Genomic DNA, 13,608 nt, shown 5'->3' on the forward strand with positions numbered 1-13,608 from the left:
AAAAAAAAAAAAAAAATCAAGCTATAATGTTAGAAGTTAGGATAGCTGTTACCATTGAGGGATGTGGTGACTGGGAGAAGGTGTAAGGGTGTCTTCCGAGGTATTGATAATTTTCTATTTCACAATTTGAGTGCAGATTACACGGGCATGTTCACTTTGTGAAAATTCACTGCTATATATTCACTTATGATTTATCTACTTTTTACATAAGGCTCACTTAAAAATGGTTTCACATTGACTTATCAAATAGCATTCTTGTTTTAGTTTAACTCACACAGTTAATAGCTTTCTTTTTCCACGTTCATTATGGTTTATTCCCCCTAACTTCACCTTAGTCTAGTTATATGACAAAGCCCCTTTTACTAAATAGAAGTCTAAACCTCTACCTGATACAAATGGCATATAAGAAAATCATGCTTATACCTTATAGTATGAGGAGGATCATGAGGCATAGTCACTTATTAATTATGGCAGCCCTTCATCAGTATCTGGTAAAAAGATTTCTTTCACCTAGAATGGAAAGGAATAGAGGTGAGAGTGACTGTTAAACAGGTAACAAAGCCAAAAGTCAAATGACAAAGGGACCAAAAGAAATTGTGTGTATGGTAGTTTTATGTATGACAGATCCTGAATATGCTCTATGAATATGGAATCACCAGTGTCAGAGCTGAAAGAGACTACAAAGATTATTCTCACTCTCCCAACCAGATTTTAAATGGAAAAACTTGATTAGCTGAAAGGCTTAAAATGTTTCAGCTTGCTTGCTTTGATGTGAAGGTTTCTGTGCTGCATAAAATTAAAAGCGCATTTGGCTAAATATTTGTTACATTCAGCAAACAAACAGGATAGGCAAGGCAAGTAAACAAGGTTGTATAATTAAGTTGCAGCTCTATGTGCTTCCTATAGCAGCAAGAATGATTAAAACATCTTTTCTCATGAAGAAACCTACAGATCATTTTCAGATTTGGCTTTGGTGCCACATATCTTGATCTTATTTGAAATACAAATCTACAAAATTCACATTTTCTATAAAATAATAATTTAGAGCAGTAGTCCCCAACCACGGCCTGTTAGAAACCAGGTCACACAGCAGGAGGTGAGTGGTAGGTGAGCGCTCCCATCGCTGGTATTACCACCTGAGCTCTGCCACCTATCAGATCAGCAGGGCATTAGATTGTCATAGGAGTGCAACCCCTATTGCAAACTGTGCATGCAAGGGATCTAGGTTGTGCACTCGCTATGAGAATGTAATACCTGATGATCTGTGACTGTCTCCTGTTACCCCAAGATAGAACCGCCTAGTTGCACGAAAACAAGCTTAGGGCTCCCACTGATTCTACATTATGGTTAGTTATATAATTATTTCTTTATATATATAACATAGAATGTAATAAGAATAGAAATAAAGTGCACAATAAATGTAATGTGCTTGAATCATCCTGAAACTTTCCCCACCTTGGTCCATGGTTTTGTCTTCCACAAAACTGGACCCTGATGCCAAAAAGTTTGGGGATCACTGGTTTAGAGTATGTAAGGGGTAGTAATGAGGCAAGAAAATGAAAGACTTTAAAATCTACATCTTTAATATATCAAGTAGCAAGAACAATATTTTTATTTGTGATAACTTAAATAATATTTATAATGATTTTATGGGCACCTATATCTATACTTGTACATTAAAGTATTTTTGAAAAGGAAAGTCATATATATAACAAAAATAATGTATAAAAACATAATAGAGGACCAAATACATCTTGGGCCACAATTTTACCACTTCTAAATTCTTATTTCAAAAAATAATAAAGATAATTTAACTCACTACTGTTTACTAAAATGTCCTAGTCAACTTGCTGTAGCATAGTAAAGCTAGGCTGCCACCATGCTACCTTACACTCAGGGATTTTAAAAGGCAACAAATATTTAAAACACTTAAAAGACAACCTTTTCTTTTGAAATTTTATATTTTTTTAGAATACAAAAGAAGAAAACAAAGAGTTTTATTTTTCTGCTTGCTGAAAGTATTTGAGTAAACTTAGCTTTAAGATGGGTCTTCTTTCAAAGATTTTAATATTTTTGAAAGGGTACAGATAAACTTTGATAACAGATTTGATCAACTTCATTTTGCTTAGTTTTGAAGTGATTTATCTCAGATTTCCTTTAGAAATGTTTCTTCCAAATTTTCTAATCATGCTTGGATCTATTTTACAGATGTTTCTTTTATGTTCTAGAGAAGAAATAAAAAGACACATAAATATGGTAAAAGTATCATTCAAAAAGTTTTCATCATTCCACTTTTCAAAATTACAGCCACAGGAAGGAAAATTTACTCTTGAAATTCATAGTTGTTAATTAACATAATTTAAAATATAATGACAACAAAGGGGCATTAATATCTTTGCTTTAAAAGCTGTTCAAATTCATATTGCAAAGTGAAGTTTCAGTGAGTGCATGCACATACACACACAGACATCAGGTGAAGTAGTTGAATTAACTCTTATGTTCACTTTCTTTCCTTCTGACTAATAAAAGGCAATTTCTATAAGCATTTCTTCCCTTTCTAAGTTGTATCACCATTTTTTCCCCCATTCCTTGGTTTATTTCCCCAGGGATTTAAAGTTCCATATTTTTCAGATTTAAAATTATCATTTGCATCTAATACTTCCTAAAGGACTGCTCTTAATCCCATAGCTCTTTTTTCCTTTACTGCCATCTCTCAAATGTGTTCTCTTCATGCCCATTCTTCTGGTTCTTCATTAGCTTTCACCACCATTCTTTGTTCAACAAAGTTTTGTTACAACAGGGTGCCACTGATTTTTCTCAGCATCAGTTTAATTGCTTATCCACTTTCTTGGTCATATTAGGTTTTAGCTTTAGAGTCACATATTCACTTAAGACTGTTTCTTATTTATCTCGCTGCTCAGTTAATAGGAGTTGCCTTTCCCCCTACTGATCATCCTATGTTTCTTTACTTGTACATCGTTAGTTAGAACACTTGGTTGAATACATTCTAAGGAAGACAGTCTCAATTCTCACTTTTTTCTGACGTGCATTTGGGCATTTTCACTTGAATATTACAATGTATATTAAATATTATCTTTCCTTATAAACTAATACCTCTTTCTAAGTGTTACATTATCCTTAACAACATGTAATCTTTTAAACTTGGGTTAGCTCTCGTTTCTTCTTTGGCAAGCACTGTGATTTAGCATCATCTCCCACTTTTTTTTCCCCCATAGTAGATATTTTTACTCACATCTCTTTATACTTGAAATATATGATGCATTTGTATCTTCAGATAATAAGCATATTAGAAAAGCCCAATTTCTATGATTTGAGAGTTTTTATAAATTTATTATTTGGCTACAGAATTATGATTCTTGAAGGACTTTTTCAGAAGATCAATGGGGCAGTACACATCTACACTAACTACAGATACACGTTGTTAAGCATTATTAAATACAACATGTCAAACCAAATAATCAAGGTAAATTTTATACTTTAGTACCTTACTATCTGATGTTTCAATTTGCATGAGGATTATTTCCACTAAAGTTAAGGTAAACACTAGCTACTAAAGGAAGCAGCATTTACCAATACAGCTTGACGAAGTTACTGAAAAATTTTATATTACTCTAATCAAAGGGCATTGACAGAAAAAAAGTAACAATAGCTTTTATGTCATTCTTAGAAACATTATATCATCAAGCACCTTTAAATTGCATCTGCTATAATAAGTTCCTATAGAGAACAATCAAACTAGGTCTTATTGATCTTTATATTCATCAAAGGACATGGTAAATGCTTAGTAAATAGTTTCTGAATGAAGTCTTAGGAACTGTAGTGTCAAAGAGATAGATATCTAGACATTGGGGCCTATAAACTGGCTGGCATAATATAGCTCTAGTTTAACTTAAGTGGTTTTGTTACCATGAACTCATGTCACTCCCATATGCAGTTGATGGCCTGTAGTATCTTTTATATTGATAGGAAAGATCCATCAGTATCTTTTCCAACAGCCAATGAGAGTTACAATATGATTGTAACTAGACACAGACTGGAACCCGTGTAGTAGTTACACAATGAGTTAGAGGCCAAATTATTTAAAATATTACACTAAGAGAAAAATTTAAAGTGGGTATAGTTTATCTGTAAAATATACTTAATTAGTAACATTAGATAATACATTTAGCCAGTAATTTCAATTATTAGGAGGCAGGAGGGATAACTAAAAGGGTACAGAATGTAGAGTTGAAAGATCTGGTTCTGAGTTTGGCTCCACCAATATAATATCTGTGTGATTTTGGGTAAATGCTTTAAATTTTGTGTTTTAAAGTTTCCTTATCTATAACATGTGGATAATCATACTTGTTCTACCACATAATAAAGGCGACAGGTAAAAAGAGATTCTTATGAAAACACAATAAAAAACGTAAAGTACTATATGATTGTCAACAGTCATGCCATTAAATATCAAATTAAAAGCAGACACATACCCATTCTTGGTCTGTTTTCTTGTAAGTGCTTATCACTTGAATTCTCTTGTCGAACACGTTTGGCAAATCCAGAATTTACGTCTGCAGTTAACAAAGTGTTTGATGTAGAGCTTGAGGGGAAAAAATTTTAATTTAGTTAAGCATTATTTTATACCTTAAAATTCAAACTCATATTCCACATGCAACAGTTGTGAAATCTCACAGAAGTAGAGGTACTAAATATACTTTTTGCCCACAGAGAAATTTAGTGGTGTGTGATTTTAAAATGAATATTTAACATATTTATTCAAATTGAATGTTATGATTGTAGGTGTATGTTACAATTCTGCAGAATATTCCAGGGTGCTTTGCTGGCAGATAAGCAAGCACTAATATTCAAAATGTAGAGATCAGTAGCACATAGTCACAAGAGGTAAAAAAAAAAAACTAAGCTCATGTTACAAATTTGGACCAAGAACTCTAATCCGAAAGGCATAAAAACGTGAGATTGTTTGAAAAACCTTGTTTTAAAATGAAAGCAGAGTAACAGAATAAAAATCTCTAATTATTACAATCATAGAAACTGAAATAAAAAGAATGACCTGTTTTCATTTGCTCTAGCTTCAAAATTTAATCAGTCTTATACTGCTAATGGTTCAAATTTCCAACTCAATTTCAGTTGACATATTAGTAAACACCTATTATGGCCTTGTGTTACAGGATATACAAATAAATAAGGCACACAAATCCCTGTCCTAAAAATTTGTACAACGGACATACAGTGGAGTGAGAAAAAATAAGACAAATACATGAAATAATATAAGATAAAGTAAAAATATACCGCCAAAGTTTTCATAATACAAAGAGCTATAGATTCCTGAGTGTAGAGTAAGAAAGAAAAATGGGGAATTTTGTGGATGCAATGAGTTTGATCTGGACCTTGAAAAACTGCTATCCTTCCTAGTCCTAAAGAGGATCAATTTTTAACAGGCAGGATTGGGGGTTGGGTGGAAAATGAACATCCTTCAGCACTGATTCAAATAAGCTAACTTTAGGGAAATTCTGGCTAATAATAAAGATACTATATAGTAATCGCCCTTATCCATGTTGGGGAGATCTCCTAAGATTGCCAGTGGACGCCTGCAGCCAAGGATAGTACCAAACCCGATATATACTATGTACTCTCCTTCAATAAGGTTTAATTTATAAATTAGACACAGTAAGAGATTAACAATAACTAATAATAAAATAGAGCAATTATAACAATATATTATGATAAGATCATGTGAATCTGGTTGTTCTCTCTCTTAAAATATCTTATTGTACTATAATCACCTATTTTTAAACTGCATTTGACTATGGGTAACTGAAATAACAGAAAGCAAAACCTGAATAAGGGGGGGGGTGACTACTCAGTGGAAGTAATGAAAAAGACACAATTTAAGAAGATATAATCACAACTTGTAAGTACAAATAATATATCAACTACAGTAGTCCCCACTTCCTAAATGGTGACAAATAAATTACTATGATTCTGTTTTGAATATTAAATACCCTTCTTATTTGTCTATATCAGCTGTCCAAGGCAGAAATTCTTTATTTATCATTTGGAGATTTTATTTTTTCAAATATAAAGATCAATGTTATTACTTTTGATAAAACATTGTTTCTTAAATTTATCTCAAAGTTTTCTTTATTATTTTATGGTATGATTATTCACTTTGGTTAGTTCCAGGACCCTACTTTTTACTCATAGCGTGTTCTTACTTAAAAATTAGGCTTTTGTATAAAGCTATTTGATTAGAACTCATGTTTCTAGAAATCAAACCCAACCCTAATAAGTTGCATATTTATATGTAAGTAAAATATACCCAAACCTTTTTTCAATTTAGATTAAATAGTCCACGGATCAAATGTTTAACATTTATGTTGTAGGTCATAAACTACAAAGACTTAAAAATGGTATGAGTGCAAATTCAAATTATGTTAAAGTCTATGAGAAATCCAAAGACATTTCCAGTTGTGTGTCAAATATATTTCCAAAATAAAGTTAAGAATTAACCTTTTGCTCCCTTATATAGGTAGACTGTTTCTGCTCAATAAAAATAATACCTCTTACACTCTTTTGTCTGAAAAAATTTCTAGTTGAAATAATTAGACATCTTTGAAAACAAAATAAAAATGTATGGCAAGTATGAAACAGTTTTTGGTGCTTGGAAAACTGTGGAACAAACAAAAAACCAATCAACCAAATAAATATGATACAAACAATCCAAAACTTTGATGAATATAATTAAGAAGTAAAAGCAAACATTATGTATGTATTATATTTATAGAATTGATAGGCTAATCCATTTAGTAAAACAGTCTGCTACAGAAATATTAAATAAATTGTTAAGATTAAAAATCTAATGTTCTTAATTATTTTAAAAAATCTGTTGGGTAGGTTTTGGAATATCCAGTGCTTTTAAACTCTAAAAGTATTTTATACAAAATAAAAAAAATGCTTATGTATAGAGCTTCCCCTTCTTTATTTTTAAAATTATATTAGAATATATATACAACTAAATAAGCATATAAAGTTGCTAAATGGAAAATACCACAGTTTATTACTCTGAAGCTCATGTAACTTTAATTGGGGAAAAGGAAGATTAAAAAAAAGCAATTATGTACATTTCTAGCATTAATCTCTTTTAACCTTAGCTAATGGCAGGATCTGATTACTGGTACCAGAGGGAATGTAATAGAACAATTAATAGGCTATAAGAAATCAAGTTACTTTCTTTACAGGTCCTTCAATATTATTTCACAATATTTGTTGTTCATGTGGAAGTCCTTTAACTTATCTAAAAGAACTCCAAATACACAATTCACATACCTGGACATTTTGTGAAAAACCATTTGATTTGATAATAGCTAAGTTCACATTAAAAAAATTATTCTTTTCTATAAATGTTTGCCACATCTTAGTAAACATAACATACTACCAGCGAAGTACAAAAAAACTCACTAAAATTAATAATGGAACAAATTATAAAACTGACACTATGTAAATTAGTGATAAAAGTAGATGAAACAAATGATTGTGGTTTGCCTGGTTCACTCATAAAGTGACTGACTTCTGTATACAAACCAGACTAACTGTACAACTAAAATTTTTACCTCAGCAAATATAAAATTTTAAATGTCATAGAGACATTTAGGGAAAATCCATAAATTTTAAATTTACACATTCCAAGGCTCTGCTATACTTTTTTTTTAGGAGGGACAAAGACATAATAAATTTACTTATGAGAAGATACTCTATTAAGGACAAATAAGTAGGCTATTTGTAAATTAGTTTCCTGTTGCTTAAATGATAACAGGTTCCTAATGGAAAATACATTTAAAAAGTCATTTTAAGGTCATCTATAAACGTTTCTCCCCATAATCACATAGCAAAGAAAAAGAGGTAGAGGAAGTCACATCTATTTTATATTTATTCAGTATATTTTCTCATTGCATTCAATTTATAGGACATAAAGAAAGTATCATGAACTTCAAGTCATATAACTCAGTGTATTTAAGATTTTCCCTTATCTTTAGTTTTTAGTTGTTTTACTACTATATACCTAGGCATGTTTCTCTTTATTAATCCTGCTTGTGGTTTGCAGTGCTTCTCAAATCTGTGGTTTAATGTCTTTTGTTAGTTTTGGAAAATTATTAGCCATCATCTGAAATATTATTTTTCCCTATTCTTTCTCTCATTCCCTTCTGAGACACAAAATACAAAAATGTAGACTTTTAAAAAGTGTGTTCCATGTCTCTTCCACTTCTTTCCATCTTTTTATCCTTCTGCACATCAGTTTGAATATTTTCCTACCAGTCTATCTTTCAGAAAAAAATCCCAAAATGTGAACTGATAAATAACAAGCAACAAAATTAAAGTTGTAAATAAAAAGTCTCCCAGCAAAGAAAAGCTCAGAATTTGACGGCTGCTGATTTTTACCAAACATTTAAAGAAGAACCAATACCAATCCTACTCAAACTATTCTGGACAACAGAGGAGGAAGGAATAATTCCAAAATCCTTACATGAGGCCAGTATTACTCTGATACCAAAACCAGACATGGAGACATCAAAATAAGAAAATTCCAGGCCAATATCCCTGATGACCACATGCAAAAATCCTCAACAAAATACTAGCAAACTGAATCAAGTAACAAATCCAAGAGATCATTCATCATGACCAAGTGGGATTTATCTCAGGGATGTAAGATGGTTCAACATATGCAAATTAACCAACGTGATACATCATATGAATAGAATGAAGAACAAAAATCATATGATCACTTCAGTTGATGCTAAAAAAGCATTTAATACAATTCAGCATCCCTTTATGATAAAAACTCTCAAAAACTGGGCATAGAAGGAACATATCTTAACACAATAAAAGCCATATGTGACAGACCCACAGCTAGTACTATCCTGAATGCAGAAAATCTGAAATCCTTTTCTCCAAGATGTGGAACATGACAAAGATGCCCACTTTCACCAGTATTATTTAACATAGTACTGGAAGTCCTAGGTAGAGCAATCAGACAAGAGAAAGAAAAAAAGAGCATCCAAATTGGAAAGCAAGAAGTTAAATTATCCTTGTTTGCAGATGACATGATCTTATTATATTTTTGGAAAAACCTAAGACTCCACCAAAAAACTATGAGAATAGAAACAAATTCAGCAGAGTTGCGGAATACAAAATCAACATACAAAAATTAGTAGCATTTTTATATAGAGTGAAATAATTTGAAAAAAAAATTCCTTTTACAAAGCTAAAAATAAAATAACTAGGTGTTAACCAAAGAAATAAAAGATTTCTATAATGAAATCTATAAAACATTGATGTAAGAAATTGAAGAGGATACAAAATAAAATAGATTTCATGTTCACAGATTGAGAGAATCAATATTGTTAAATTGTCCATACTACTCAAAGTGGTCTACAGAATCAGTGCAATCCCTATCAAAATCCCAGTGACATTCTTCACAGAAATAGAAAAACAATCTTAAAATTTATATGGAACCACAAAGGACCCAGAATAGCCAAAGCTATCCTGAGAAAAATGAACAAAACTGGAGGAATCACATTACCTGACTTCAAATTACATTACAGAGCTGTTTTGTGACCAAAACAGCATGGGACTGGCATAAAACCAGACACAAAGACCAGTGGAACAGAATAGAGAGCCCCAAAATAAATCCACGCATTTACAATAAACTCATTTTTTACAAAGTTGCCAAGAACATACATTGGGGAAAAGACAGTCTCTTTAATAAATGGTGCTGGGAAAACTGTTTATCCATATGTAGAAGAATAAAGATAGACCCCTATCTCTTGCCCTATACAGAAATCAAATCAAAAGGGATAAAAACTGAAATCTAAGATTTCAAACTATGAAACCACTAAAAGAAAACACTGGGGAGACTCTCCAGGACACTGGACTGGACAAAGATTTCTTGAGTAATACCCCACACAGGCAACCAAAGCAAAAATGGATAAATGGGATGACATCAAGTTAAAAAGCTTCTGTAAGGCAAAGGAAACAATTGATAAAGTGAAGAGACAATCCACAGAATGAGAGAAAATCTTATAAACTATCTGTCTGACAAGAGATTAATAACCATGATACATAAGGAGCTCAAATAACTCTAGGAAAAAACTCTAATGATCTGATTTAAAAAATGGGCAAAAGAATAGACATTTCTCAAAAGAAGACATACAAATGGCAAACAGGCATATGAAAAGGAACTCAACATCACTGATTATCAGAAAGATGTAAATCAAAACTATAATGAGATATCATCTCACCCCAGTTAAAATGGCTTTTATCCAAAAGATAGTCAACAGCAAACACTGGCGAGGATGTGGAGAAAAGGGAACATTTGTATACTGTTCGTGGTGACATAAATTGGTACCACTAAAAAGAAAAGTTTAAAGATTCCTCAAAAAACTAAAACAGAAAATCAAACACCACATGTTCTCACTCATAGGCGGGTGTTGACCAATGAGAACACATGGACACAGGGAGGGGAGCATCACCCACTGGGGTCTGTTGGAGGGAAATAGGGGAGGGACAGCGGGGGGTGGGGAGTTGGTGAGAGACAGCATGGGGAGAAATGCCAGATATAGGTGAAGGGGAGGAAGGGAGCAAATCACGCTGCCATGTGTGTACCTATGCAGCAATCTTGCATGTTCTTCACATGTACCCCAAAACCTAAAATGCAAAACAAACAAACAAAAAACTAAAAATAGAGCTACCATACAATTCAGCAATCCCCCTGGTAGATATATACAAAAATGAAACAAAATCAGTACAATGAAGAGATAACTGCAGTACCATGTTTATTGCAGCACTATTCACAATAGCCAGGATTTGGAAGCAACCTAAGTGCTCATCAACAGATAAATAAAGAAAATATGGTATGTATACACAATTAAGTACTATTCAGCTGTGAAACAAAAATGAGACCTGGTCATTTGCAACAACATGGAAGGAACTGGTGGTAATTATGTTGAGTGAAATAAGCCACGTACAGAAAGACAAACTTGGCATGTTCTCACTCATTTTGGGGAAGTTAAAAATTAAATAAATTGAACTCATGGAGATAGAGAGTAGAATGATAGTTACCAGAGTCTTAGAAAGGGTTTTTCGGGAGACTGGGGAGGATGGTTACTGTGATGGTTTTGGGAGACTGGGGAGATGGTTAATTAAGCAATCTAATGAATAATATCTAGTATTTGGTAGCACAACAGCGTGACTAGAGTCAACAATAATGTATTGTACATTTAAAAAATAACTAAGAGTATAATTAGATTGTTTATAACACAAAGGATAAATCTTTGAGGTGATAGATACTACATTTACACTGATGTGATTATTACACATTGTATGCTTTTATCAAAATATCTCATGCACGCCATAATACATATACCTACTATGTACCTACAAATATTAAAAATAAAAAATTAAAAACAAATTATCTTTCAGTTCACTAGTACTCTCTTCTGCTGTACCTAATCTGCTGAATTGATTTATTGAGTTCTTAATCTCAGTAAATTCTATATTTTCAGTTCTAGAATATCCATTTGATTAATTTTAAGAGAATCTCGTTCTTTGGGAAAGTATGTATTTGTTGAAATTATTACAGTTAAAATTTTAAATTCCTATCTGACAATCCCAGTATCTGCCTCACGTATGAATCACTGCTCCTATGATGTTTTTTTCTCTTAAATTTTATTCATTTGGTCTTGTCTTCTGGCATACTTCGTAATTTTTTTTAAGTGTGAAACATTGATATTAAAAAAACTATAGAGGTTCCAGATGGTATATTCTTCCAGAGATAATTTAATTTTCCTGTGGCAAGCAGAGCAAAGATAAATCACCTTGATCCAATCAAGAATTGAGTTGGTCTAAGGTCTGTTTCAGATTTCCAAGAACTGGCCTATTTCTAGTTTGCCCTACTCCTAGTTGAAACACCCTTCAGTGAACTCAAAATCCTGAGGTGTTTAACAAGGCCTCTTCTTTAGGGTAGTCCCTGAACTCCAATTTTTCTGTGAAAGACTCATAAGAATGTCAAAACTCTGCTTAACACTTTAGCTTCTTAGCAGCTACTTTCAGCTTGGTGTCTTAGCCTTGCATTCCACAAAGCTGAGAACTTGGCAAATGCCTTGAGGATAAAAACTGCACAGAACAATTTTGTTTCCCTAGCTCAGTAACACGGCTGATAGCTCTAAGTTTCCACTTTCTGTTTGGCCTCTATGCCTTATGCCATAAATTGGCAAATGCCAAATTAAAAAAAAGAGGCAGACAAAGTTTGGCTGTCTATACCATGTTTCCTTTTTCTCTGGGATCTTAGGCTCTCAATCCTGGCTACCATGGTTGTTCTCCATTGCCTTCAAGCAGCTGTTGGTTCTATTTTACGTACTCCTTATAATTGTTCTTGATGAGCAACTTGGTCTGATACAAGCTAAATTGTCTTAGGCAGAAGTAAAGTCTCTTCATTCATTATATATTAGTCATATATCATAATCCATTAAAATAACATAATTCTAAGATGGAAGAAAATTGGTAATGTTTAGAAAGGATAATAACCAAATAAGTAAAAATTGTCACCCCAGAAAAGTTAAAATTAAGTAGTTTTTGAAAGCTAGAAAATTTATTTGTAAAGCTCAAAAATATGAAATACTTTATAGAAATATCAAGTGAAATACTTGAGTTTTTCAAGATCTCCCTTTGATAATATAAATCCAGTACCCCATTCAGAGCAATTTATCCTAAGTATGCTTAAATATAAATTGAGTCTAATTACAAAAAACAAAAAAGCAACAGAAAACAACATATAAAGATGATCTTATGTAACTATAGAAACCCAACCAGTTTATGTTTAATCATACCTTGCTAATTTCCGTTTCCTTTTGGCAGCAGTAGTCATTGCCATGTAGGATGGCACCATGCTTCGTATAGGCATAGAATGCTTAGATGAGAATGAAGAAGGGTCAAGCCTGTATATTACGGTGACAAATAAAATATAATATTTTGATTTAAACTATGAAGAAAAAAGGAAGCAAACATTTCCATAATTAGAAAACTATTTGGTATTAATATATAAAGAAAAACATTCTGCTATACCATAAAGATTTTCTTACTTGACTGGGGTTTTCTTTTCTCTTTTTAATATACGTAAAGTTGCTATCAAGAGATTTCTTCATTCCCAGTTGCATACAATAGTGAAGGTATTTTTCTTTCCATATTTAGATTGGGCATGATTATACAGATAAAGTGAGAAGGAAGGATATGTTTGCTTGGATGACACACATTCAACCATACTTTAGCGGTATGACTATTTCAGAGTAAAATAAGTTTTTAATAGAAAGTGTGGAATTTGCTTCAGTGAAAATATTAATAAACAATAAACATAATAATCCTCCAAAGACAGCTTTTATAATCCAATTTCAGGGTAAGAGAACAAACTAAATATATCTTAAGGTCTCTCCTAGTCTAATGAGGGTCAATTGACTTAAGGTATCAAATTTAAGACTTTAAAATATTGTGTTAGTGAGTTAATATTCAGAGAGAAACATAATTAAAATTTAATGA

At 32.2% G+C, this 13,608-nt stretch overlaps 1 protein-coding gene across 1 annotated transcript in view; it reads right to left on the reverse strand.

Moving 5' to 3' along the window:
- Nucleotides 1-1,563: 1,563 nt before the first annotated feature.
- KIF18A (kinesin family member 18A) overlaps nucleotides 1,564-13,608 on the reverse strand; it is a 90,497-nt gene continuing 78,452 nt past the window's right edge. The window contains exons 14-16 of the mRNA XM_017547086.2: nucleotides 12,906-13,013; nucleotides 4,494-4,603; nucleotides 1,564-2,224 (exon numbers count right to left, since the gene is read on the reverse strand). Coding sequence (XP_017402575.1) covers nucleotides 2,142-2,224; nucleotides 4,494-4,603; nucleotides 12,906-13,013 — 301 coding nt within the window. The 3' untranslated portion in view covers nucleotides 1,564-2,141. The remainder of the gene's footprint in view (nucleotides 2,225-4,493; nucleotides 4,604-12,905; nucleotides 13,014-13,608) is intronic.

Source organism: Cebus imitator, unplaced genomic scaffold (genome assembly GCF_001604975.1).
Source record: "Cebus imitator isolate Cc_AM_T3 unplaced genomic scaffold, Cebus_imitator-1.0 Scaffold195, whole genome shotgun sequence".
Taxonomy (NCBI): Eukaryota; Metazoa; Chordata; class Mammalia; order Primates; family Cebidae; genus Cebus; species Cebus imitator.